Source organism: Columba livia, chromosome 19 (assembly GCF_036013475.1).
Source record: "Columba livia isolate bColLiv1 breed racing homer chromosome 19, bColLiv1.pat.W.v2, whole genome shotgun sequence".
Taxonomy (NCBI): Eukaryota; Metazoa; Chordata; class Aves; order Columbiformes; family Columbidae; genus Columba; species Columba livia.
Genome location: NC_088620.1, coordinates 7,920,162 through 7,947,195, shown reverse-complemented (window position 1 = coordinate 7,947,195; position 27,034 = coordinate 7,920,162). Strand labels below are relative to the sequence as shown.

At 43.1% G+C, this 27,034-nt stretch overlaps 1 protein-coding gene across 3 annotated transcripts in view; it reads left to right on the top strand.

Annotated features, from left to right (window-relative positions):
* PAPPA (pappalysin 1) overlaps nucleotides 1-27,034 on the top strand; it is a 174,609-nt gene that overhangs the window by 20,895 nt on the left and 126,680 nt on the right. For all 3 annotated transcript variants that reach the window (XM_065035947.1, XM_065035946.1, XM_005498388.4), the window contains exon 2: nucleotides 4,753-5,821. In XM_065035947.1, the coding sequence (XP_064892019.1) occupies nucleotides 4,753-5,821 (1,069 nt within the window). The remainder of the gene's footprint in view (nucleotides 1-4,752; nucleotides 5,822-27,034) is intronic.

Here is a 27,034-nt window from a genome sequence, read left to right as displayed (position 1 = left end):
TTCTCCCCCATCCCCCAGCTTTTCCGCTCCTGGAAAGGAAAGCATAACAAGTCCTTTTTTTTTTTTTTTTTTCCCTCTCCTGTTGTTCAGCAAAGTGAGGAAACCTTATTCTGCATAAAGAACTAAATCCTTAGGTAATTCTATGGCTGGGCTGATTACTGGTGAGATTGCTCTTAGGAAGATGCAAGAAACTGCACTGAAGTGAGGGAGGGAGGCCTGGAGTCTGTTATTGATAATATTAAAGTGGATTACAGTGGCTTGCATGGGCTACTTCAGCCTCTCTTCTTTCAAACTCTGCCCACAGAGAAAGCTGCTTATGACTCCGGCAGCTACAGCCTCTAGCTGTGAGTTCCCGTTTCTCTGGGCTGCTGCCGATAAACATCTGCTCCATGCTCGGCATCGCGAGCTCGGTTGCAGCAATGCCTCGTGTCCTCACCCAGGACGTACATGCTGTGCTTGTGCTACCAAATCGTGTCCAGCACACCGGGCCCACATGAGTATGTGGCTCTAGTTTAAGTCCCCAGCAAAGTCCTGAAAGCAAACTGGGGTGTAAATCATACACTGGTGTTAGTCATGGCCTCCTGGAAGAGGTGATGGACAGCTGTATACTAGAGCAGTTGTGGGTCAGTAGCCAAAGAACTGAGATTTCACTTGTAAAAAAAACAAGAGGAGAGACTGTATTTCTGGTTTTCCATGTTTGCCTTTGGAGTTTAATTTTCCAGCTCTCTCCACTCTTTTGATGCTTAGGAATTTACTTTTCCTCTGAGGGACCGACATCATGGGACTGGAAGGAGCCTCGTAAGCCATCAAAGACTGTCTTTGGCCAAGCATCCAGGAACATGGTATCTTAATCTGTTCATGCATTTCTCTGGAGTTGTCTGAAAAGTGACTCACTCTTTTGTGGGGAAGGAAGGTCACCAATGCGTCTTACTGGAAAGCTGAACTAGCACCTCTTATTTTTATTTTTATTTTTTAATACAAGAGAAAATTCCATTTCAATCCCTTGGGGTTCAGGAACAGGAGCTTTACAGGGGAGAAAAAACCATTCAGACTAAGGAGTAAGAAGGGCTGTCAGTATTCTTCTCAGCTGTAGCTCCATCCCTTTCTAGCAACTCAAGGGAATCAGAAATGAAGAAAACCGTTTGTTGCTGTATGAAACTTGTACTTTTTTTAAAAAAGTCTAATTGCTGCAGGGAAAACAAACATCAGTTTTATTTCTCACCATTTCTTGGCTCAGAAACTTCAGGCACATTCGCCAGATTGTGGTTTTGCAGTCACTGGCTTGAGTCTCATTTACCATGAGGCCTCTTTACACCATTCTTGGTTTGTAAAGGGAAATCAAGTAGCTAAAAATGTCCTTTACCACATTATTGTAAAGAATTCTCAGTGTAAATGAGAATCTAAACTCTGTATGCTTTTCATGTAAATGCTGGTTGTGGTCACAGCTGAATTTTGAAATTTGGAGCGTCAACCATTGTAAGGATGATTTTGCTCAAAAACAGCCTTGTTTGGGGTAAAAGAGGCCTCTTCTTGTTTAAAAATGTTCTTAATTATATCTGAGAAATAACTCATGGCTATGGAACCCTTTACTAAATTGAAGTAAATTGTGAAAACATCAAATTATTCAGTTTTCAGAAGTTCTGGCAATTATTTCACATGTCCCTCTTCCAATGGCTTTGGCCTTATTAGTTGTCATAGAAGAAGTAATAAATTCTTTTATTATGACATCCAAACTCCCAGCTGAAATTAGTTTCATTGTGCTGGGGACAAAACGGAAAAGTGACACTCCCTTAGCTGGAGGATTCTTAGTCTGGAGCCAAAAGTGAAGGGTTGGGAAAATAGGTACAGCATACAAGCAAAAGAAGGTCACGAAGAACTGGTACAACTTTGCAAGTTATAGGGAATGTGGGTTTCTTATCCATTTTCTTACTCTTTCTCCTTTCTCTTAAGAATAAAACAAGTCTTGCTGCTGAAACATCTTTTCATCAAGAGTTGGATGTCTGTAATAGTAAAAGTTTGAGAAAAGAATACCGTACGTGGCATATGGATTGAGTAATGACCTTTGCCCTGAACTAAAAAATGCGAGGAGCTGGAATAGTAGAGTGTTTTAGTTCAGCAGCTTTCATACGGGCATGTTCAGTGGTGTCCCTATTGTCACTGTTTTTTTTCTTTTTCTGCCCTCCTTTGGCTCCCTGTAAATCTTGAATTGATGGCAGCTGTTTGAGCCAAGCTCAAGACACGTTGCATCACATCAGGGTTTAAATGCTCAAAGGCAAGGGAGGATTGCTACTATTCTGTAGTATTCCTCCAGCAGCTCCATCTGTTCAGCTGAGGTCAATCACTAGCATCACGCAGCACTTCAGAGAGAGGAAGATGTTCTTTAATACTGGCTTAGAAACCATGTTTCCATTCCACAATAATTTATTAGTTTTTTGGGGGAATATTTCCAGCCTCGGTCAGTACAAAAAGCCAAAAAACTTGACCCTTAAAGACTGTATGGTGGCCTTCCCCAGAGCTGGAGGCCCCACAAGACTGTTCCAGGACGTCCAGCTGTCCATCCACCAGCAGGGATCTTGGATGCCTTAAGAAACAGGTGGAGCAGCTTTTGCATGTGCAGCTGCCCTGTGGTCCTCAGGGCTGGAGAATTTGGTCACTCAGTGGCAAAGGTGGCAGGAGATGGGTGGGGAGCATGGCCAGGATGGGTTGACCTTCTGTTCTTGTGATCAAGACAGCCGAGGGAGTCCCTGGGGTTCCCTTAGCCATGTTGGAGACCTGGAGCTTCTCAGAGAGATTTGTTGGGACTAACCCGTTTCTGCATCACTTTTTCTGCTCTCACCATGTTGGCGTTTCTTGGCAGGCAAAACCTCTCTTGTAAAATGTCTGACCAGCTCTAATGGGCTTATTACAATGAGTTGGGATTTTTATAACTTTTTTTTCTAGTGATTTGTTTGGAAGAGGGACTTGTCTTGCTAGCTGTCTTCTCATTCATTTCGGTATTATCCACCCACTATTGTTGGACAATATCTTCATTTGAAATTCATAAAAATACAAATGCTTATGGGCTCTCATACATCTGAAAATTAATGCTTAGTAGAAGTGTTTATTCCATAAAGAAAAATTTTGAAAGCTTTAAAAACATACTCCAGAAGGTCAGTGGTAGCTTTGGCTTTCCTATCACAAACTTCTCAGGTAAAAATCCATCCTAGCAAATGTTTTGTTTTGGTTTTCTACCATATTTGTTTTCTCCTTCCCTGATCCTCCTCCTCTCCCTTCTCGTGATCAGAAGTAGCAGGGTAAACTAGAAGCTGGTCTCAAAAAGGTTTTGAACTGAGTGCGCCCTACAGATGAATAAACACATTACCTTCTGAACCCTGGGATCCCTTTTCCAAAGGAAACAGGAAAAGGGGGAGCTCAGAGTCCCTAGCAAAATACCAACGTGCAGAAAAAAGCCCTGTTTAAAGTTTTTTAAGTTTCCCATCAGAAGAGGGGCTTTTTTTACAGGGGGAGGAGAAGGGGAAGGGTGTGAGGAGAGGGGAAAGGTGGGTGTTGGGAGAGGGGAGGAAAAATACAGTGAATGCTCCGGTAACCTTTGCTCTGTTGATACTAGACAAGACTGCGCTGTTAATGAGTGATTGTTAACAGATGGCTGTTGAGCAACTTAGTCAGAAGCAGGAGATGTTATTTGGTGGTAGTGCTGGGAGGGTTAGGGTGCAGGGGTGAGGCAAGGGGATATTTAGTCTTTTCATGAGGACTGAGCTGTCAGAGATTTATGATTTTCGTTTGGGCTTTTGGAAGTGGAGGCTTGGGGGAAGGATTCTTTTCTGTGTGTGGATGGTAGAAAGGCCATTTGGTGCTGAAGGCTCTGACGATTATTTTTTCAGTTGAGGGGTGTCCCTGCAGCCCTTGGCCTTTGGGAACCGAGAGATGGAAATGTATGTCTTTAGCTTTCCAAACCTCATGTCCCAAACTGAGAAGGAGTGGGCTCTTCCCTCTTCCCACTGTCTGAAGACGGGTTGAGAGAGCTTCAGGTGTGGATCCACACTTAGAGAAAAATGATTAGTTCCCTGCGATGTGCCAGATTGTTATTGTGTGTGTGTGAGGGGGCAGGGATCCTTCTGAATGTGTGTCTGTCTGTGCACGTTTCTTGCCCTTTCCTGATATGGTATATACCTTGTCCAGCACATCCAGCCATTTCCTTAATGGGTTTTATTAGGTATAAATTTGAAGGTAGCCTCAACACATCCCATTCACTCTATGTAGAATTTGAGTGTTTGATCCTACCAAGATTATTGCGGTTGTTCAGTGTATCTCAAATGGTGCAGTACTTAGATTTTATACTTAATTGTTCTCTGGACCTTATATGCAAAGTTCAGGGATGTGAGGTACAAATGAGATCACAAAGGATTGCTTCTCAAGGCTCTTCTTATTTTCAACAAGTGATGTATGGTTTGAGTGAAGGCAGGAACCAAATGCGCAGTACAACATTTTACAAAAGGGTTTTGGTCTTTAATCAGGATAAGCAGGATACCATTTGTACACACCGCTGGCAAAATGTGACCTTTAATAGCAAGTCTTAACATGACCTCCCACAATTGTGCATTAGATAATTTAATGTCTTTCTTGTACACTAACTTTGTAACATATGTAGGTGAGTGTGTGTATATATAGAGAGATATATGTATACGATTGAAAGACTAATTTCTTTATTCTGTCATCCTTATTTATTCATATTTCTTTTTTGGGGGCACATAGGACTGTATGACAAATGTTCTTACACCTCCCGTGACCGAGGATGGGTCCTGGGGATTAACACCGTCAGTGACCAGGGGAATAGAGACCCCCGCTATTTCTTCTCTCTGAAGACGGACCGTGCTCGCAAAGTAACCACCATTGCAGCACATCGCAGCTACCTCCCCAACCAGTGGGTGCACCTGGCTGCCACGTATGATGGGCACCTGATGAAACTCTATGTGAACGGTGCCCAGGTGGCCACGAGTGGAGAGCAAGTGGGCAGCATCTTCAGTCTTCTGACCTTGAAGTGCAAGGTGCTCATGGTTGGAGGAAATGCCCTGAACCAGAATTATCGGGGTTACATAGAGCACTTCAGCCTCTGGAGGACAGCCCGGTCTCAGAAGGAGATCTTGTTGGACATGGGCCAGGCAATTCACAGACAAGACATGCCTCTACCTCAGCTAGTTCTTCAAGACAGTTTACTGAATGTGAAAAACACCTGGTCTCCCATGAAGGATGGCAGCAGTCCTCAGAGCAAGTTCAGCTATCATCACGGCTATTTGCTGGATACCAGCCTAGAGCCTCCGCTCTGCGGACAGACAGTCTGTGACAACACGGACGTCATCACCAGCTACAACAAGCTTCCCAGGTTCCGCCGCAACAAAATTGTTCGCTACCGTGTGGTAAATCTCTACGATGACAAGCACCAGAACCCCACTGTCAGTCGGCAGCAGATTGAGTTCCAGCATCAGCATTTAAATGAGGCTTTCAGCCGCTACAACATCACCTGGGAGCTGGAGGTGCTGGAGGTGAAGAACTCTTCCCTTCGCCACCGACTCATCCTGGCCAATTGTGACATCAGCAAGATCGGGGATGAGAACTGTGACCCCGAGTGCAACCACACCTTGACCGGGTACGACGGCGGAGACTGCCGGCACGTGCGCCACACGCTCTTCAACAAGAAGAAGCAGAACGGTGTGTGTGACATGGATTGTAATTACGAGAGATACAACTTCGATGGTGGGGAATGCTGTAACCCAGAGATAACGGAAGTCACCAAGACGTGCTTTGACCCATATTCTCCTTACAGGTAGGCAATTTCTTAAACAAATAATCATTTTTGCGATCATATTAATGAATATTTGTCTAGGTATTGATCAGCCTGCTGGCTGTTAACCCTTGTGTTATTGGCATTATGGGTTTTGGAGTTTTTAATTAATATTTTTCTTAGTATGTAGCTCACATTACGGTTATCCAAATGCAATCTCAGTAACGGTCTCAACAGAGTCTTAACAATAAATTGGTATTCCCCATGTAGGTTACAGAATGTTATTGCTAAGGACCAAAGCAGCCAGCTTCGGGAGACCCATTAGTTGTTGGTTATGAGCAGTATATTGTACCATTGCACAGTTTATTTTAACCACAGACTCTTAGGAGTGGGAACTGGATGTCATAGAAAGCTCATGTGTATTTGAAGAGGGAAGAGCCCCTCAGGAATGGAATAGAACATAAATACACGTAGGGAGACTTGAACTCTGTAGCACATTATTGAAGGTAGGTGGGGTTATTCTATATTCTTAATACCGTGAGTACAGCACTGCTGTGGAGGAGCAGCTGAATCCATGGGTTATATGGAGGGAGGATGGTACCAGGTTCCTGGCAGTGCTGCTGCACATGTTGGGTGGGTAATTGAACTCTTCTGCACTCTTTTCTATACATATGAAATTGGGGGTAGGGCCAGCTCATTGTAAATGGTAGGGAAACTTACTGCAGGTGGATGTGAGATGATAAGATCCTGAGATCCTCAGCTAAAGGCTTCCTTTCGTTGTGGTTTGAAGAGGGGCATCCCTGAATAACTTGCATCAGTTGAGTACCACCTACCTACAGTCACTCCAAATTGCTTCTGATAATCTTCAGATAAAGTTATTATATTTAAGTAAAAAAGTGTTCCCTGTGAATGACTTAGAAATCTAAACACAGAGATGAAGGTTAAAGCAGAAATTCTGTTGTCTGTATCCCATGTTACAGGGGTTTCTTTAGGGCAATTCAGGGAGTCATGGGGAAAAAATCACTCAATGGTTGGAACACCCTGTGTTGTCAAAACTGAAGGCCAGGTTAAGACGTATGAGCTCTTCAGGAGTCCTTTCCATTATAGCAATTCAGGCTATATTTGTAACTTCCTTGGTAGAGAGAAGTTTTTAAACGACATTATCAGCTCTACTGGATCTTTAAATACACATAATTAAGCTGCAAAGAAATGCTTCCTTTCCAGTTTCTTTCCTTTTTCTTTTTTTAAACTCCGGTGAGGTTGTTTTTTTTAAAAATCCTTATAGCTCAGCTTGACTTCAGTCAATTCCCAGTGAACAAAGCCAAAACGAGGAAATACTTTAAATACTAATGATTGAAAATATCGAAAGGAAAAATACCAATCTTTTAATGCTTTTAATTCAACTGGAGAGGAACACAACTAAGCAAACATCATCAAAGGCATAACACGCATTGGATTATTTTAACACTGTAGTTCTGAGAACTTGAGGTGTTAGTTATAACAACTATGACAATTTTTAGAAAAATACATTCTTTTTAATCTAGTAGTACCATTTTATCACTTGTTCTATGACCAGCATAATACCCCCATACAAAATGAAACAAGAAAAGCCTTTTAAACTTTAATTGACAATTTTAAGACTGTGCCTTAATGTTATTCTGACATACAGAAATGTTTCTATTTCAAATGAAGTCTTTTTGCCCTACAGATTGTACTTGCACAAGCCCAAGCAAGGAATTTTGTTCTAAAACCTGAACTCACTGTAACACAACATAGTTGCTTTTCACAAGCGGTTGTGTGTTCCTTTTGGAGACAACCAGGATACTGAACTTTTCTGGAGGGTTTGCATTTGGTGGCACTGAGCTTACAGATCTTCTACATGTTCATTTTGGCTTGAGAAACACCTTCTCTTGACTGGCACACTTAAGCCAGCGAGGGAGGCCTGAAAATCCTCTTCCACAGCATAAAGCCTGAGAAAATCCGTAGATCCTCCCAATATATTTCAAACCAGATTTCATTTATTTGTCTTTGCACAGACATTGCAATGCAACATTGACCATTGTCAATGAAACCAAGAAAGGAGGTAGAAGATTCCATCTCTCTGGAGGCATTATTTGGTGGCTGATGTGCTTAGACCGAGCTCAGACTCACCACTGTGTTTGCACTCAGTATGGCAAAATACAGCAGTTACGCCTGTGGACTGGATCAGTGGGGTTTTTAAGGCTGAACACTGTTTTGAGTATTTAGGCTAACAAAGGTTTAGGGCAGTGGCTTTGGCAGCAAAGCCTTCATTGACTAAAAAGATGAAGATTCAAACCCTATGTTTGGCTTTGGTGTTGCCTTCAGCACCATCCCATGAGAGACATTTCCATGCCAATTAGTGACTCAGTCAAAATCTGTGACTCAGTTGGCACCATTCAGGCCCATTTTGCCTCACCAGCCCCTCTTGTCATCACTTTTGTTGGCAAAGAGTCCTCAGTCCCCTCTAATGCAGGCCTTGCACCACATCAATGAAGACATCTCTACAGCCACCGAGAGCTCACATCTAATTCCAGGTATTTCCTCTGCCAAAGGTCAGTCTGCCAATAGCAGAAGAAAGGGGAAAGAGCCCTCAGTCTGGTGAGGCATAAAATGAAAGGGGGGGAAAAGGTGAAATGGTAACAGTAAAGAGTTTCCTGAGCTTTGTGCTGTAAAGATTCTTGACAGCTTTCCTTAGTACTGGGGGGGTCCTTTCACATGCTACAGGGTTTTGTTCCTCCTACATCCTTAGTGGCAGCAGTTGTAGCCAGCTGTTCACCATTGCAGAGTTTATTCCTGAAATACTTCTGTCCTTTGGAACCAACCAAAAAGTGCTAGTGCATGATTAATGCTGTTATAAACAGGAACCCTCTTCAGTGCCTCTTCATCCCCAAAAGAAGATGTAGCCTCTTCCAGTCGCTTTCCTTCTTCTGACGGTCTCAGTCCATCAAGTGTTCATCCTTGTTCTGAACCTTGTTAAAAAAACCTCTGCGGATGCTTCTTGACTAAGTGCAGCCACAGATATATCGCCAGAACAATTTCAAGACACCTCCAATCTGCATTATCAGTTTCTTTAGACCCTTTTGGCACCTTGGACAAAGCGCTCAAGCACTTCGGTGGCGTTCTTCAGCCACTGTTGTGGTGCAACTACATTGACCTTAGAGCTGATCTCAGCAGCAGAGTTGGTTTTGCTTTGTTTGTTGTCTCCAAACTCTTTTTCTGGTACCTCTCCAAAAACATTTCCCTCCAAAGAGCTGAGGTTCTGTGCCACAGTCAGGTAGCAGGGGTGCTGGTGCATTTAAATCCAGTGGCATATCCATGAAGAAGTTTGCCAGAGGGGCAGTTCAGAGCACTGGTAGATGGGGACTCTGCTCTCCGAGCTGCTCAGCAGAAAAGCTGTAAACATTGTGGTACTGACTAGATCATCTCTCCTCTTTTTTAATAGCCTACGGGGAAAAAACAAAGGGCTGGTTATCATTAGCCACACAGCAGGCTTTATCCAAGAATATCTGCCTCACTACTTTTTATTAATTTCATGAGAGTGGGACAAAATGTATTTATCCCAGCAGAAGGTTTGCAAGTATTGTTCAGCTTTTCTTTATTTCTGCAGTTCTGGGAAATTAGAACATGCTAAGATCATACAGTCTGGCCCAATACAAAAGCGAGGAGCAAGGATAAACATACTGGCCAGAAATACGCATTCCTTGTTTTATTTGGGATATTGCTGGTTGCAAAATAGGGAAGACTGAGCTCATGACACCTACCATGGCTTCTTGTCAAAAAACTTGAAACAAACAGCAAGGGATCATAGGAAATCATGCTCTGTAAGTGCCATTTGATGTGGCAAATTCTTGCACCATACTATGGTTAACTGAGCCATTCCTTTTATGTAATATTGGGCTTGCACTTAAGGCTTCACCACAGGATCGCATGGACAGATAAGCAAGCATTCCCCTTAATGCCTTCTTAGGAAAATGCTGATGAAATTCCTGAAACAGTAAAAGCTACTGGAGTGTCTTCAAACTCCCTCAGTTCATACAATCTACTGAATACTTGCTGGAAATCCCCTCAGAATAACTGACCCTGCAGACAGGCTTTCTCAACAGCCCCGTGTGTGCCCTGGAGGCTCCTGCAACCAGGCTCTGCCTGGCCAAGGGCAGGATGAGCTGCACGTGGTTCGGAGTACGTTTGCAGCACTTGCCTGCAGACCAGGGGAGACGCTGGACCAAAGAGCTGGAGTCCAGTGTCCTGCTGATCCCACCCTTTTCTGTGGCTTTTACCAACATTTGTACCGTGCAGCTCAGCAAAGCTTAGCGTTGTGTCACACCAGCTTGCTCAAGATTAAGGGCACCGACACATTTCAGAGTCAGTAGTTTAGACTCTGAATGCATGTTTGAGCAATTTGTAGAAATTTCTGCAGTGGTTTTGAGCAGCAATGGGTATGGCAGAGCCTCGTATGAAGAGCACACCATGCTGTGCCACGTGGATGGCAGCGGTGGCATCAAAAGGAGGAGGTGGCTGGTTAATCTCCAGCCTAGGTCAGTCTCGTCCAGATAACTGAGCTGTGGCTGCACTTCAGGGCTCCTCCAGGGAGAGTTTTGATCAGATCAACCTCTTAATTCTTTTTCCTTTTCTTTCACTGGAAATCTTTTCATGAGGCTTCTTTGCAAAATACGGTTAAATGACTCCAGAGGAGGGAGGCACACTTAGAGCCCTTTTCTAGGAGCTAGAAGAGCTGTAAGAAATACTCCTTGATTCCCAATAAAGGATTAATTTCCACCTAATCCTAAACACTAAAAAGAACAGAAGAAATTCATCAAAGCTCTTCAACTCAGGAAGCTTGAGAACTTAATCCCCTGCCTGGAAGAGACCGTTGTGCAGCTCTTGACTTCAAGGATTCCTGCATTCACACAGGTATCAGACAGACATATAGGAAATACTCGAGGTTTTGCCTAGAGATTCAACATTAAATGTCCAGTTCTTTAATTACCAGCCCCAGGGCTGTTTAGAAGGTGGAGAGGTAACACTCTCAAGGACAGAGCTGCTGTGTCTTGGTAGTTGTCACCCAAAAGCCAAGTCCCAACAGGAAATCCTCTGTTCTCTCTGTTTATTCTGTCCTCTATTCCAGATGTCAGGGATGTTGATCAGCTGGGAGGGGTTGCATCTGTTCCCATGCTAGGAACTGACATTTATAAGTCTAGTGTTGAATGCTGATATAGACAGGACTTCAGTACTAAAGAAACTATTTCTATGTATACAATTGCACACTCTAGAAACAGTAGGAGTTTGCTCAAATTAGCTTGACCCACAGTCATCTTTTCCAACAGGTTTTTTTTAAGAAACATTTTTTCCCCAAGACTCATAGGACTCATGGTTTCTTTCATGGACGTTATCCATTATGTAAAAAAATCACTGTCTGGTCAAACTGCAGGATGCTTGGAATGAAGACAGCCTATAAAATCTATGGAGTAAACTATCAGAGATCATTAAGAATCCTTGTGGGAGACAATAGATTAAAGTATTATTATACACTCCAGTGCCAATGCAGACCCATTTGGCTCTGGAACCCCCCGTGGAAGATTTGCCGGCACAGAGTCTGCAGATTTGGAAAGGACTGAGTTTGGCCCTGGCTGCTCTGCAGCTCCGTGTCCCCCTGGCCCTGCTGACGCTCTCCAGCAACCTCTACCAGCCTCTTCAAGGGACATGGTGGAGCTCATCCCCTCCCGTGTTCTGAAAAGTAGAAGCATATGCAAGTTAGTTTATTCTCTTAGCGATCAATTCAAATTATACCATCTCACACACAGACTCTGTTTGATCACGTCCAACGTGCCTCTTTAAAGTACTGTGGGGCTTTGCATTAATCGCCCTGTTTTTCTCCCACATCCATTTGTGTACAACCTCTCTGCAGCAGTGGCTGTGAGGAGCCCCCTGTGTTTTTAATCAGTGGCAGCTGAAACCTTCTGTAAATTCAGGAGGTTGCACCTTTCACACAGAGAAAGATGCAAAGCACAGGCTATTTCTGTGGCAGGCTTAACCAGGTGCAATACTTACATTTGCAACTCCCATCCTGCCTTTCAGACTCTTCTTTTTTTTGTTTTTCTGATAGGAATTTAAGTTCGATTCTTGCAAGCAATAGCTGCCCCTTGGGGAGGTACAGAGCAGCCCCCTCACCGTGCTCCCTTTACAGCATCCATGAGCACGATGCATTAGGCTTTGCCTCTCACGTGGATGGCTGGAGTTGGGCAAACAGTACTTGAGGGCTGGGTTTGGTTTTTTCCTAGTGATTCCTTCACTATTGCTGCCAGTGGAGATGTACAGAAATCTCTCAACTTGTGTTGTGTCCGGAGGGACTTTGCTCTGTGCAGCCACACTTGGAACCCTCGGCATTACTGGTGCCTTCACGTAGTGGGTTTGCAGGGTTCAGGAGAAGGGGTGAGCAGGATAAGGTGAATTTTCTTTATATAGTCTCAGCTGAAAATGTCAATGTGAGCAGAGGCATGGAAAGTGGCCTAGCAGCTCTGCCTTTGCCCAATATCTGAAAACTTAGTGCCAGGGGAGAAAGCCAACTCAAAAGCGTGATTACTCAGGAAATAGCCATTTCTATAAGTAGTTCATAGTTTTGGGTAGAAAAATACCTTTATGCCACAGAGGACTTGTTTGCAGCCTCAGCAGATGTGATGGAAAGACTGGAAAAAGAGCTGCAAGTTCTGAGCAGAAGAGACGGATAATAGTGTGCTATGACTTCCAGAACAATGATGGTCTTGATGTAGCTGGAAGAGCTGAAGCTCTTCCAAGTAAGGCAGGTTTCAGCAGCGGGGCGATGTCTTTCCTTAAACCAACTTATAGTGTTAGGAAAAAAGATAAGGAAAATACAAGGAAGGATTTATGAGCTTGAAAACTTGTCTTTTTTTTCCCCTCAAAAAAACCCTGATCATTTGATCTGGTTGGGGCAAAAAAATCTGAATAAATCACTGCTTGTGATTTTTTGGTAGTCTTTCTTTTGTTTCCGTTGGTTGGCCTGTTGGGGGATTTCAGAGGTATGAAAAGGAAGTATATGTCAGGGGATTTGGGTATGTATGTATGTTTAAATTCAATAGCTGGAACAGAGTGAGGAGAGGATTAACTAAATGGAAAGGTGATGGAAAAGAGGAAGGTCTTGGACAAGACTGGAGGAGAAAGGATGCAGAGACAGATCCGTAGGCAACAGCATGAAGCATGGTCTGTGTCTATTGGCCCTTGTTTGAACTTTTTTGGCATCGGTTCCTGATGTTTTAAGTCCCTGTCTGCCTCCTCCCTATTCTGTCTTCATTCTTTCCCCAAGGCAGGTCAGCCCTTGAGTACAATGCCTCTTCTGCTCAGCTTGGGGAGAGGGGCAACCCAAGAAGTGGGTGTCTTGGTTTATCTTCTCTTAACTGCAGCAAGAATCGATTGTCCTTCGAACACCCCAGGATCAGCACAATGCGGAGCTGTCCCATCACTTTTACACCTGTCCACCACTCAGATATGCTCGTATAAGGTGATTGGTGAGGCCAGTTTCAAAGTACGTGTGATTCCTTCTCCATTAGCAGTACATCAAGACACCCATTGAAGCCATCACATAGTCCTCAAACTTTCTCTGTGAGCGTGTTTGAGAAGGACGAAGACTCTGGGTGGTTTGAAGGGACTGAAAACTGCTGGTGGTCATTTCCTTAGAGCAATTGGGAAAGACAATGATGCAGAGCCTCACAGAAGATCTTTTAGGATTACTGAGATACTCTGAAACCACTTCAATATTTGTAACGTGTTCATAAAAGCTGTGTTGTAAAAAGCTTGATGCTGATAGCTACAGTCGGTTTTCATCCATTAGAGCCAGATTCATTGAGAAGTAAGACGGATATATCCCCACCCCACAACATGGGAGAGAGTTTAGACCAGGAATACAAACCACTGCTGTCAAAAGCAATTCTGCGTTTGCTTGATTGCAGCCCTGGCTGACATGGGGTTACAGGACCCACATACGGTGGAGGAAGATTAGGAGCACGTGCTCTGCTGGGGTCAATGAAATCCCATCCTTGAGTTTAGTTCTGAGTGGATTTGCAATTTTGGAGTTTGTCAGTGTAACTCAACTGAAACTACCTAGTTTGTACATAATTTCAGCACTCCAGATTAACACAGATTTCCAAGAAAGTGTTTTCAGGTTCATTAATAATAGATGGGTGGCTACACCATCAGAATGCTTGTTCTCAACTTCCAAAAGGATCAGGGTGAGCTGCACAGAGGAAACTTCTTGGAAATACTTAAATGCTTGGGGTATGAAACTCTAATAAACCTCCAAAAGGCCAGGAAATTTGGAGTGAAGGCTGAAACTCCATACCCAGCGTACCCTACTGGGTCTTTGTATTTCAGAACACGTCATGTTTGTTCACTGAAATATCTCCAGTATGGAGCTCCTTAGGGTGGAGTTTCACCTTTAACTCTAAATTTCCTGGCATGTGCAAGTTTGAAGCACACGTTTAACTTTTCCCCAGTGCTGTTTTTCATTTTTAATTTCCTTTTTCTTTTAAAGGACGGACCCCTGCTAAAAAGGGACCATACTGAAACCAAGATTAACATTTTTGGCCTAATCTGATCTTTCTGAAATTCTTCAGGAGAACTAGGTTCAGCAAATATATTTCTCCCTTTGTTTTCAAGACTCTTGTGGCCAATCCACCCCAGTGAAAAGGTGGATAGAATCTGCACCCTGCAGACCAATTATTTCAGAAGGCACCCAGATGTTTGAGTTGCATACAACAAACCTTGGAAACACAGGACATCTCCTGTGAATTGTAGTTAAAGATCTGGTCACAGCCAGCAATATGTGTGAGCTCTTTGTTATGAAATGTCTTATTTGGGTTAATTCAATAATTGCAGAGGCAGCTCATGTTTGCTATTGACACTTGTTGGTTTACATCAGCGATGGTAAAAGAGTGGAAACAGCAGTGGTTTGGAATAACAGCAATGGCAATTACCTGCAATGCTTTTAAAAATAATTTTGGCCCTAGATGTTGAAAAGATGTGTCATCACTGTTTAGTGTGAGGGCAGCTTCGGCAGGGTTGAATTACAAGGTTTTGGAGAATAAAATTTGTTCTGCTGCCTCAAAATGCTATAATTGAGCTATACTGCCAGTGGATAATATGAAATAGATTTGCTTCTCATGCTATATGCTTGTTGTGTCAATAAATCGAGGGCTTCAGTGAGAAGCTGTGGTAGTTGCGTTCCCCAGCACAAGACTCTGTTGGGTTTTCAAATCATTCCTACCAGCTTTGCAAGGGGAATTTCTCATAGTGAAATGTCCTTATGGATATTTGAAAGGTGCTGAAGTTCCGTGGCATTGGCTTTGTAAGTGCCCAGGTGTATTGTGAGTGCTGAGAGCCCGAGCCTGGTTCCCAGGGGACTCGAGGCTCCCATGCCATTTCCCTGCCCGCCATGCCTGTGGCATTGCACACTTGACGAAGGATTTTCAAGAACCTTAGTTTATGCAAATGAAAATTTGAAGTAGAATCCAATGATTCCTGCTGCGTGGAGCCAGGTACGTGGTCACCGACCAGCCCCTTTGCAATGGGACTGGTACCCTGTGGCGCTCAGGGGATGGACAACTCCCCGTATCCTCTGCTAAGCTGGATATTTCTCATTCTGACACATGAAAGCACTTTGTCGCTTTACCGACAGGCAGTATTCCTCTCCTTTCACCCTTACCAGTATGGCCCCATCAACATCCTTCTGCTGCATTTCCAGCCTTGACTTTGTAATACAGATCACAGCTGGTTGGTTTGAATTTCCCCTGAGTTACCCAGGATGCTGCTGAAAGCACAGGAAGAGCAGAAATGCTTTAATCAGTTAAATCAATCAAACATTAAAAAAAAAACAGAAAGTAGACTAGACCTTAAAATGTACCCCCCGACCTTTGATACTCACTGCGATGACGTCTTTGTCCTATTTCTTTAAGTGCAAGATTTTACTGGGGCTTGGCAGAAAAGCGAAGCGAGGAGGACACGGGAGGGGGGTTCGCTGAGTTAAAAAAGGGAAAATGTCAGTGAGAAAATGGAAATACCCTGATGTTTCTCCAGCCTAGAACTGGAGTTGGCCTCTCTCCCCCTCTGTTGCAGGGCAGGGGCTCCTTTTCCGTTCGCTTGACTATGGCCTTATTTAATCGGTTTGCTCTGACACGGAGCCAAGAAAGGGCTTTGCCGTGTGATGCCGGGTCCTGCCTGTGCTCAGGCATCCACAGCTGTTCCCTAGCACGGGTTGGCTTTTGACTACCGAACTGTCTTTTTATAGCCACAGAGGGCAACTATTAATAGATGAGATTTACCAAAACACAGCGCTACGCAGCGTGATGTGGAGAGGAAGAGGGAAACCTGTGTGATTTATGCCAGGAAAATTCCATGTTGAAATTATACTGGAAGACACAGTAAAAATGAATATGCCAAGAAGGGGATTTAATTTGTTATTCAGGCCATGCTTGCAGTTCTCCTCCATTAAGGATCTGCCCCTTTGCATGAAGTATAATATGTTGCTGAGTTATTTCTTCAGCGTTAAACAACACAAATTATACAGAGAATAAAGATAAGACACACAGACGCAAAATACCAGCTTTTCTGGGATGTGAAAGAAATACCAAAAGGAAGCAGAGGCATTCCTGACCCCAAAGCCATTTTTTGGTTTGATCAGATGCGGGATTAGGGGTAAAATGTGAGGAATTCTGTGCTTTATGGTAGGAACATGCTGATCAGGAGTTTGTTTCTTTGTTTATTGATTAATTTCTAATTTCCATTATAGAATCGACTGAGACGTGTGCCCTTGTCAGACTTAAAAATTGTATTTGTATATTGAAGAAGACAGGTTAGGGAGTATTATGCAAAAAGGAAAGAAGGTGTCAGTTTGAGCTGCTTTTGCAGTCAGAGCTCAGACGTTGATTAAATAACATAAAATCCAGACAATATCAATTAATAGACCCATCACCGTAATCATCTACGCAATTTTTGTGCACCTTCCAAAGGCACAGAAGAGAATTTTATCCCCAAGACAAGACCCGCTGACTGTCAGTAGTGTGTGGGTATCAAAATCCCCTTTATACTTTGAAAAGCTTTTCCTTTAAGTTGTTTTGCGTTTGCTTGGTTTATTCATTTGGTTTAATTAAAAACAAGATGGGGAGAGATTAAATGGTGGAAAATTCTAAGTATGGTACAGTCATTTAGAGAACATGGGTAGACCTCAGAAAGGCCAGAGCTCAGTTTGCTTCACGTGAGCACCACCGATTGTGGAAATGTTTCCAAACTGTCTGGACAGCTTAGGTTTGCAGAACTGGTCGAGAACAATTACAAAACAGCATTTTTTCCGTGATCTCCTGATTTCCATGAGCTTGAGGATGCTCTATTCCTGTCTTCAGTCCCGGGAAGCGCAAATGAGACAAACGCCTGAGAAATATTAAGAATTACATAAACTTACATTATTCAAAATACCTGGATGTTTTTCATTTGGGCATTTCTGATTAGGGGTTGTTATTTTGCCTTCATGTTTGGTTCACTTTCTGCTAAGGACTAATTCTGCGAGTTGCTGATACCTCCCAAACTGTGTAGTGTCCGTGTTATTGCATTAAGTGCTGAGGAGAAGCGTTGTCTATTTGTAGTTTTTGCTCAGTTCCTTAAGGCAACAGCCATGCCATCTGCTCGCAGCAGGTATAGACACTCAGCATAGGCAGGATTTAGAGAATTAAATCATAAAGTCTTTATAATTGCTGGAGAAAAGGTAGGTTAGAGACGGAAAACAGGTATGTAAATGCCATGCACAATTTACATCAAGCCTCCCCATCGCACTGCATTCCTCAACAGTCATTCAATCTTTTCTATTTTTGTATATGTAATGTTGTTCCAAATGTATGTTATGCTTTCTGTCTGGACTAAGTTACATATCCCAAGCACTTTGAAGTCTCTGTATATTGAACTCCCAAAGACTTTGGTCTTTTGGCTTGGATCTCTACATCCAGAGCATGAGTAAGGTCGAGAGCCTTCCCGAGTCGAAGGGCAATAGCTGAGAGGAAAGTTCCTACAGAACAGCACTTCACTGGAGTAAGTAGAAATGTTTTGGGTAAGGATTGATGGCAACAGTTCACAGCATTATGAAAGTTACTTCCCTTTTGCCTCCAGCCTTTTTACCACGGCTGTGTCAGTGCCAAAAACCAGAACTCGCTCACTAATTCTTCCAGCATTGATTGGTCATGATAAACTTCCAAACACAGCCTAAATTACTTCCGTCAGATACATCAGAATGTTTCTCCCAGTTTGCCTGAAGAAATCTGTGCTGTTTGATTCCGATTGCCCCCCTGCACCCAGTTGGATTCAGAAAGGAGACAGGAGTTTCCGGCTTCCTCCTCACACACTCAGAATTCCTCTAATAGTTCTACTCCTGAGGACAGACTTCTTCATGTGGTTTTGTTTCAAAATGTCTTACTTTGTCTTCAAAATGCAGGCTCAAACCTTTAGCTATCCTCATCTTGATCAGATACCAAGTTCTCTTTGTCCATCTGGGAACAATACCTGAAGCATTTCTAGTCTTTGATCCAGAAAACCATCAGGAGGAGATAGTCCAAACGCGGTTTCAGGCTGAGTTCCCTTCTTGCACAACTGAATAAGGCAGCATGTCAGGTTTTGCAGAGTTCTTTAGATGTACTTGAGCTGGCAGCAGAGCAGTTGTGGAAGTGAGGGAGTTCGTAACAGCCCCCCTCTGTCTCTGACAGGGAGCTGCAAGACGTTTCGTGCTAACATACGTTTTATAAATGCGTGTTTGCATAATTCAGGGTCTATGTGCGGGAAACAGTGGACAAAAATGACAGCTTGCCGTTTTTGGTGGATCCTTTGCAAAGCTAGTTTTGTAGTCATCAAGAGCTTAAGTCCTGTGTTAGTTGTTAGTGACAGGTTACCAATAAATCACTGCAGCAAACCAGAATGAAGGTTGATGTGTGATTGAGATACACAAATAGAGTGGCAGAGGGTCAGGTGGGGAAGTCAGACTGTGCACTCTGCCTGCAGCCCCCGTACTCGTGGCAAAGTTGGTCAAGAAGTTTGCCATAAAGGAAAATTAGAGTTTTCCCTCTCTTGTGTTAGTATTCGACAATAGAGAACAGATCTTTGCATTCTCATAGCCCTTTGCTAGAGGCCTGTGTTTGATTCAAGTGGATCCATAGACTCGTGGTGCCAAAACAGGCAATTTCTGCATTTGTGTCTGAAGGCCAAATATATGGGTATGATTTCCTATAGTTTACTGTTACATGCTGGATCAGTACTCGACGTTTCATAAGCTGCCAGTCCAATTTCGTAGGGTCTCGGGAAATGTGTCCTCCGGGGAATGCTTATAATTGCTCTTATGTTTTAGACTGATAGCGCCTGTTTTCTGGTACACGTTAACAGATCCATATGTGAGGCAGCCCAAATGTCCTTCCGTCTACCTAATAACCTGGGGTTTTGCTGTGTCTGCTCGCCCGCCACTTACTTTAGGGGTACAGGACCATGTACCCTTCAGTTCAAGAAACACCCACTTCCCGCAGCACACGTGGTATTTGCTTTGCATTCTGTCGTTGCAGAAGTTACATGTTCTTCATAGTTCAAAAATCAGAAAGGCCGAAAGTTCCTGAGTGTTTGGAAAAGGCACATGTACATCTTTCCTCCTGCTGCTTGTCTCTGGCTTAACAGAGAGAACCGAGGGGCAGGATTTGGGTGTTAGGAAGTTAAATGTATTAGGAGCATCTGTTCCAGCTGTTGCTGCCACATTTTGTCTTCCAACAGTAGTTGCTTGACAAAGCCACGATCTACTAAGTCTTCTTTCCTGCTCTTTCTTTCCATCTTCCTAGTGAACAGAATTAGAAATAATAAAAAAAAAAATTGTTGGATTTCAAAAATACACTGTCCGCAGTATTTTCTTTCTGCAGCTCTGGGGTATTTTCATTGCAGGTGTGTTGGTGTTTCTGCCAGATCACCTGGCAATTTACTGTGGATTCCGGGAACTTCAAAGCTGAATGTTCTTAAGTGAAATTTCTCTTTCAGCGACTGACATTTTCTGTTTCCTTGTAATCTCTTCACTGCTGGGAAAGAACAAGAGTAACGAGCTTTAGTAGATCTCAGAATATTTAGTGGTTCTTTGAATCTATTTAACTTTTTCTCCTTAAAAAAATGTGTTCAAGACTTTACTGCTGAAGATAAAGACTTATGGTATCAATCAATACCCCCTGAAAACAAACAAAATGCAATAAAACCAACCGAACAAAAAGAATTTTGAAAAAGTGAGGTTTCTAGTACCAGAGCACAAGCTTTTCTTGGTTTCCTTGAATTAAAGTCTCCATCACCAGACTTTGTTCTTCATGATCTCACTTTGGTGTCTTCCACCCTTTCTTGCAAAAGATGCAATAAGAGAAAATCTCTGCCAGTCTCATTTGAATCAGGCTTTCATTTCTTTCTCAAAAAAGAGGAAAATATGGTTTATCCTAACCATAAGCCATTGCAATGGGACCAACTTTATGCACAACCCTGCCAGAAGGTTAAGAAATGAGATTTAGAAGTCCATGAGTTGTGAAAACAAAACCAGAAAGGAAAGCGGCATCTCCAAAGCAAAAGTTATGTTCTGCAAGATGCATATTTGGACTGGTTGTTTTGGCCCATCAACTCTTGGAGTATCTGTAATAAACATGCTAGGTTCTTTGTGATTATATATGATTTTATTTTTCTGCTGATGTCGGCCTGGTTCCAAGTCGCTCTCCATTCCAATAGCAACGTATATCTCACTTTGTGGCACAGCGTTTATGTGCAGGGAGGATTAGTGTCAAAAAGTGAGATGAAAGAAGCAAAGAATTTGACCTTGTTCTTTTTTCATCCTGCCTTTTTTTTTTTTTTTTTACTGTGTGTTAATTAGGGAAGATGCTAAAGGACCAGACCCTTAAAGTCTCAGCTTTTGGTTGTTCTTGGAAGCTCTTTGGGGTGAGAGGCGGTGTGTAAATGCTGATTATTAGAATGTTGGCTGCTCGCTCATTGAAAGAAAGCAGGGTGCTGGTTCCACAAGATCTGTTTGTGCAGGTAATGCGTTACATTGTCTTCAGAAACTGCGAAGCTGAGGGATTCGGGCAGGACCAGCCTTTTGAGCAGAGCTTGAACTTTCCATCTGCTGAGCACCGGACCTTTAGGACTTGTTTGGAGATCGTAAAATATGAATAAAAGATTACAAAATATGATTGAAGGCTTGTAAAAGATGATTAATGGCCACCAGCACAAAACTTAAAGGATCAGCAACACAAGCCAGCGCTGATTTAAAAGGTAATCCATATTATCACAGAATGTAGGCTCAAGAGAGTTTCCAATCCTTGCTGGCAAACCAAATGATTTTGTTACGTTGAACAAATTATCACATTTCTGTACCTCAGTTTTCCCGTTCAGAGGATATGGAAAATTATTCTGTTTGCCCATTTCATAGCTTTTTCAGTCATGGTAAAACTTGTTGAGGGGAGGCTGAGCGCAAGGGTTCTTGTCCCGCTTTAGTACCAGTGAAGCCCTTGGCCGGGTTGGAGCTCATGTCAGGGCTTTGACCAGCATGGAATTTCTGTCGTCGTGTTTAGGAAGCGTTTTGAGGCCCAGAGGGGAAGCACCGTGGAAGTGCCAAGCAGTGTAAGTGGTGGTTAAAATAGCCTGAAATATATATATATATATATGTATATATATATATCTATACACACACACCTTCCTATGCTGATTTAAATTCTCAAAGATACGTGAATGAGGTCTGCTGCAGCCAAAAGAGGTTTTCCTAAAGCGGCAAAGGAAATCTGTTTTAACAGAATGGGCTCCTGAAAATATCCTTACGCCACTTCTTTCTTTATTGTTTGACTTTTCTCCTTGTTACAATGGTTCAGCCTGCAGAGTCTGGAAAAACATCAGGGTAACCAGGGCAGAGGGAATATCAGATGGAGATGAGGGATGGATAAGAGACAAATTACAGTACATTTCTCATGGGTCATTTGGCTCTAGTCTTGAAAAGGAGTTAGAAAAAAATCCCAAAGTAGTAAAAGAAAGAAAAAGAGACAATCAAAACAAATAAACCTGCCAGTGTTGCTGATTTCAAAGGTCTGTGACATGTGCATATATGCCTCATAATGCTTTGCTGTTTTAAAGAGATGCGTCTTGAAATGTTCCATGCTTTAATCTCACTGTCTCAGAACTTAATTGTACAGTAAGATCACCATTCTCTTTGCCAAGGCTTTCCCTTTGTTTTCTTTCTTTCTTCCTGCAAGCTGGCTAGCCAGCATATCTTTTCCTAGTTCTGTGTAGCTGGTTAGCTTAATTATTTTTTATGGTTGTGCGAGGAAAAGGGGTTTTCACTTCTTGCTACACAACTGAACTCAAATGTTGCTCCCCTCTTGGACGCAGCCCTTGCAGAGGAATAAGGCTCCGCGATCACATATTTACGGCTTGTAGCACTGCAAATCTTCATAAACCTACAGAAAGGTTATATAAAGGTGAGGTCTGTGGTATAAGAAGTGGGTAGTAGAGCCTTAGAGGATGAACAGAGAGAAGAAACAAATAATTTCGTGTGTATTAACAACCACCCCCAAGTTTTGCCTGGAGCTCAGACAGAGTGTGTTTGACATTTGAAGATTTTTACATCATCTTTTTCCCCATTCTTTTTCCCCACTCTTTCTGATCCTCGCCAGAACCAGCAGCAAAAGTGCTGGAAAAAAGAAAAAATAATCTGTTTTCACTGTATTTCTGAATCTCAGCCCAGGTTTGCGAAGGATTTGGCAAGGATTTACAAACCTTTGAGAGAATCCGTGTAGAGATCTGAGGAAACCCGCCTCCTCCCTTAAAAAAGCAAGTTGTGTTGGCCAGAAATTGGGCAAAAATTGGTTATTTCAACTGAGGTTTCCTTTGAGATTTTGGATTTGAACCTGAAGCTGCACTTCGAGATTCAAATTTTGCTCTGACTGACTTGAGATTTACACTGGAGCAAATATATCCCAGTCAGCAGCGATACTTGTGTGCAGCACAGAGAGAGCAGGAGTTGGCTCCAATCATAAGCTCATGTGCACCAAACCAAAAGCTGACCCAGATGTAGGTTTGTAGAGGTCCGGCTATCACGTTTATTCCAACCTCTTGCTGTGGTTCAGCCCATTAAGTTGATAACTACGTTTAAAACATCCAGAAGTTCTCTCTAGGCAATGTATGAAATGCAGCTGTATTGGTTGTTCGAGGTCTTCTATGAGAAAGTCAGATAGGGCTGAGCCGTTCGGGTTCTGTAGAAAATAATACTCATTTTCAGAATTCGGTGGCATATAGTCTTCTTTATGTATAGGTTGGTGCTTTTCTCTTGAAGTCCTAGAGGTTTGTAGTGCAAAATGCAACAGCAGACGTGTATTTCTCTAGGACTGTCCTGCTGGAGAGCCAGCATTTCAAAGAAAAGAGAATGAAAATGATGACTTGACAATAGTAAAAATTCCCTACTTCAGGCCAAGGAGCTGCTCTCAGTCTCTGTGTCAGGATAAGTAAAACCCAGTTGCTCAGGGTCGGTCTCAAACGTGTAACCTGCCACCGATGTAAGAAACCTCTGTCCAGCTTTAACCGGGTAACCTGAATGCATTGGCAGTGGCACAGAGAGTGAGACAGAGTTCAGGACAAACCTACCCCAGAAGCTGCGTGTATATTTGAACAAAACATTCTTCCTTTCTTGTAATGGGAGATCAGATTTGGGGGCTATAGAAGGACATTTGCTGCAGCGGGGTAAACCAGAATTCTTTAAAAGCTGCCAAGCCTACATGTGCTGACAGTGCTTGCAATTTATGCTTGTGGACATGACCTAGTGGCTGCCTGGTTTGGATGCGGTCAGAATTACAGTCACACATTTGGATTTCAGTGTGAACACAGGCAGTGATCTGGATCTAAATTGGGACCTGAAGCCTTTCACTTGTAATATTCTGGCTCCACTCTATTTCAGGCTCTGTCCCAATTACTGAAAGATTTATAACTTTATCAATAAATTATCATGACTTTTACTGCACTTACACCAGTGTCTTAAATTAACACTAAACTAAATGTAGATGAAGCACGCTTCCTGCTTCACATGATTTATGGCAATCTGTCTGAAATGAGGAGCAAAATTAAATTTGCGAGCAAAGGAAGATCTTCAACATCACGTCAGGCAAAAATTGTATTGCAAGTCCACTGCTACGGTGGGTGTGTAGGTTGTCTTTTTTTGTTCAGGTTTTTGGTAGACCTGTAGCGCTTTAGGGGGGAAAAATAAAAAGGTAGAAAAAATGTTAGAAATGTTTGTAGATCTGAAATCTCTCCTGTGTACTTTATGTGGGGTTGGAGGCGATAGATGGGATGAATGCAGCAGTTACACGGCACTGATAAGCTCTCAGCGTGGGGACCGTGTTGTCTTTTGATGACTTGTCTTTGAGAAATGTGTGGAAATGGGAGATGAGAGTGTCAGAAATGACCAGAGGTCAGAAAAAATATAACCAGTGGGGAGAGGCTGAATAAATAAGGTGGTTTTAACCTAAAAATGAGATGGTTTATGGCTGATATAATAAGCTTTCAAGTAAATAACAGGTTTGGTAAAGCAGAAGGGAGTCATCTCATCTCCATGTCTGTGGGCAATGGCACAAATAGACATGAACAACTGTTGCAGCAAAAAAAGGTTCAGGTAGACCTTCCAAAAGACTCCATGGTATTGAAACATGGGCTGCAGGTTGCAGGGGCAGTTGTAGTTGTCTTGTGTTGTCTTAAGGGTGATCAAGGTAAGAATTAGCTTGGTGTGACGTGTAGGGATGTGCCTGCTTTGGGGTGGAAGGGCCAGCGATGGCCTCTGAACATCCTTTCCAGCGTTGGTTTTCAGTGACTCTACGACGGAAGGCAAAAGGCAGCTTATACACTGGCATCAACACAGGATCTCCAAAGGAGAGTTCCATGTCTACCAACCCCAGATTGAGAAATCGCAGGGGGAAAAGCTAAATTACAATTGTGTATGTCTGCCAAATGGCCGCATTTCAAGGTCAGCTTTCAGTGCTGTTGAAGTTACAGCTCTTGCCATTATCTTCAGGAAGAACATCATTCATCTCAAAACTGTCCTTGCTGTTCACTGCAGATATTGAAAATCTGTAGGTAGACACTGCGAGCTGAACCCACTAGGTAAAGGCCTAGGACATAGCATGTCCAGAGATAAACCGGAGAATTTTTGAAGCTGGCTTCACAATTCAGAAGATGCTAGCATTTTGTTTTGATTTAATGATGAAATACAGTGCCTTTTATCTCTCAAAAACTCATCAGGCAGTTGGAGGCCATACTTCATAGTGAGCAGATAGCAAAGTTCTTAGTCTGTGTTTGGGTGGGGTCTTGCAAATAATCCCTTAAGTATTCTGTTTGTTTTCTTGCTGTAAAGTGACACTTGTCTTTGAAGAAAAAGAAAATAAAAAAGAAACAAAAAACCCCTAAGTCAAATAGAGAATAACTTGGAGCAAACAGTAGAAAACATTTCTTAACAATAAGGGCTGGAAGGCTCTGAGTTCCTTGCAAAAACAACCACGAGTTCAAGAGGCTGCACCCAGCTACATTAGGGCAACATGGGAAAGCTACTCTGTGACATGGAAGAAATGGGGGGAGGGAGAGTTTCCAACAAAACTGCTCGATTCTAGTCAGCAAGGCCAAATTTAACACAGTTAGACCTGAGACCAACAGAGTTTAAAAACCATTGTCAAAAGTGTTTGTAGCTAAGCAGCTGTGACCTGTGGCTGGATTTGCTTTGGAGCAGAAGGCAGCTTCTCGTAGTGGCTCCATGAGCAGGTGGAGATGCCACCAGGGACGGGTCCTGCTGCGGTGGAGCCACAAAAATGGACGGGAAACAGGCTTGACAGATGAGAGGGGAACGCGGATAATGGCTCGTGTGACGGATGGCGCAGGCTGCGTGGTGGGTAGGGCGGCCGCGAGACGCTGCTGGATGAGCTAAAGACTCCATTAGGCTGAAACTGGAGCGCTGTACGGGATGCATGTTACTGATTGAGGTCTGGGCCTTACTGGATAAGGGTGAGTGGCTGTACGGTATGGTTTCAGAGGGCTATTTACACCGCAGAGGAGGAAAAAAGCAAACCGGACCTGCACATTGGATGAATAAGTCGATGAAAAGATCTGGGTGGAAATGTGCATGTTGCCTGATATGATTTGGTGTCCCAAATGGCCTTAAACAGCCCATAGAATTTCTATGTCTAAAACAGATTCCAGCAAAGTAGACCTTTTATGATGCACTAATAGGCTCATTAGGCTTTCTTGAGCAAGGCATGCTCGCAGCATCGTATGTTTTTTCCATTACAGGAATTACACGTGTTTTGTTGTGCTTTGGGTTTTGTTTTGTTTTCCACATAGACTTGCCCTGACAGTTCCCCCATTCAGGTTTATATTGGAGGTACCATCTCGAGCCAATGAATTTTATGAAATATGTTGCTGGCACTCACGGAGAGATGCATAAAGGAAATATTCTAATGACAGTTGGAAAGGCTTTGATCCCTTTCCAAGACTGCACTCATGTCTTTGAAATGTGAGTTTGGCAGTGCTGGAAAGGCTCTTTGGCTCTCTTTGGCACGAGCCCACGTGACAGACATTATGTCCTCTATCAGGGGACCCACATAACCTTGAGAAGTGTAAGCAATGCTCGCAGATTGCATTGGGTCAGATAGTCTGGGCTGATAACAAAGCAGCCGTAGCAACAGGGGGGAGTCAGCCTACTCCAACACAATAACTGAAAACTATTTTAACCTGGTAACTGTTGGGTCTGCTGCCTGCGGCTATGTAGTTGGACATGAACTGCAAAAGTAGTTAATTTATGCCTCCTTGAGTGTAGGAATGTGGTGATGATGGATAGGGATGGGAGGTTATTAGAAACATGGGGAGGAAGGAGAGGGTGGAATTCCAGCTCGTGTTTTTATCTCTTACACACACACACACGCTGGTTCCTTTCCATGCATACTCCGGGCTGTCTTGCATGTGTGCAGAATCCAAAGCCTTGCTTACACACTCACACCTCTGTTCATGCACGCACATGTTCGCACGCTTACAAGGGATTTGCCTCAGATAAATGCTTGAGCGTGTCTATGTGCTGGGGGTTGCGGACTGCTTGCACAAAGGGGTTTGCGTTCACTCCCTCCCAAACACGATCTGTTCACACCTAATCCTGTGCAGACCCTTTGCTGAAAA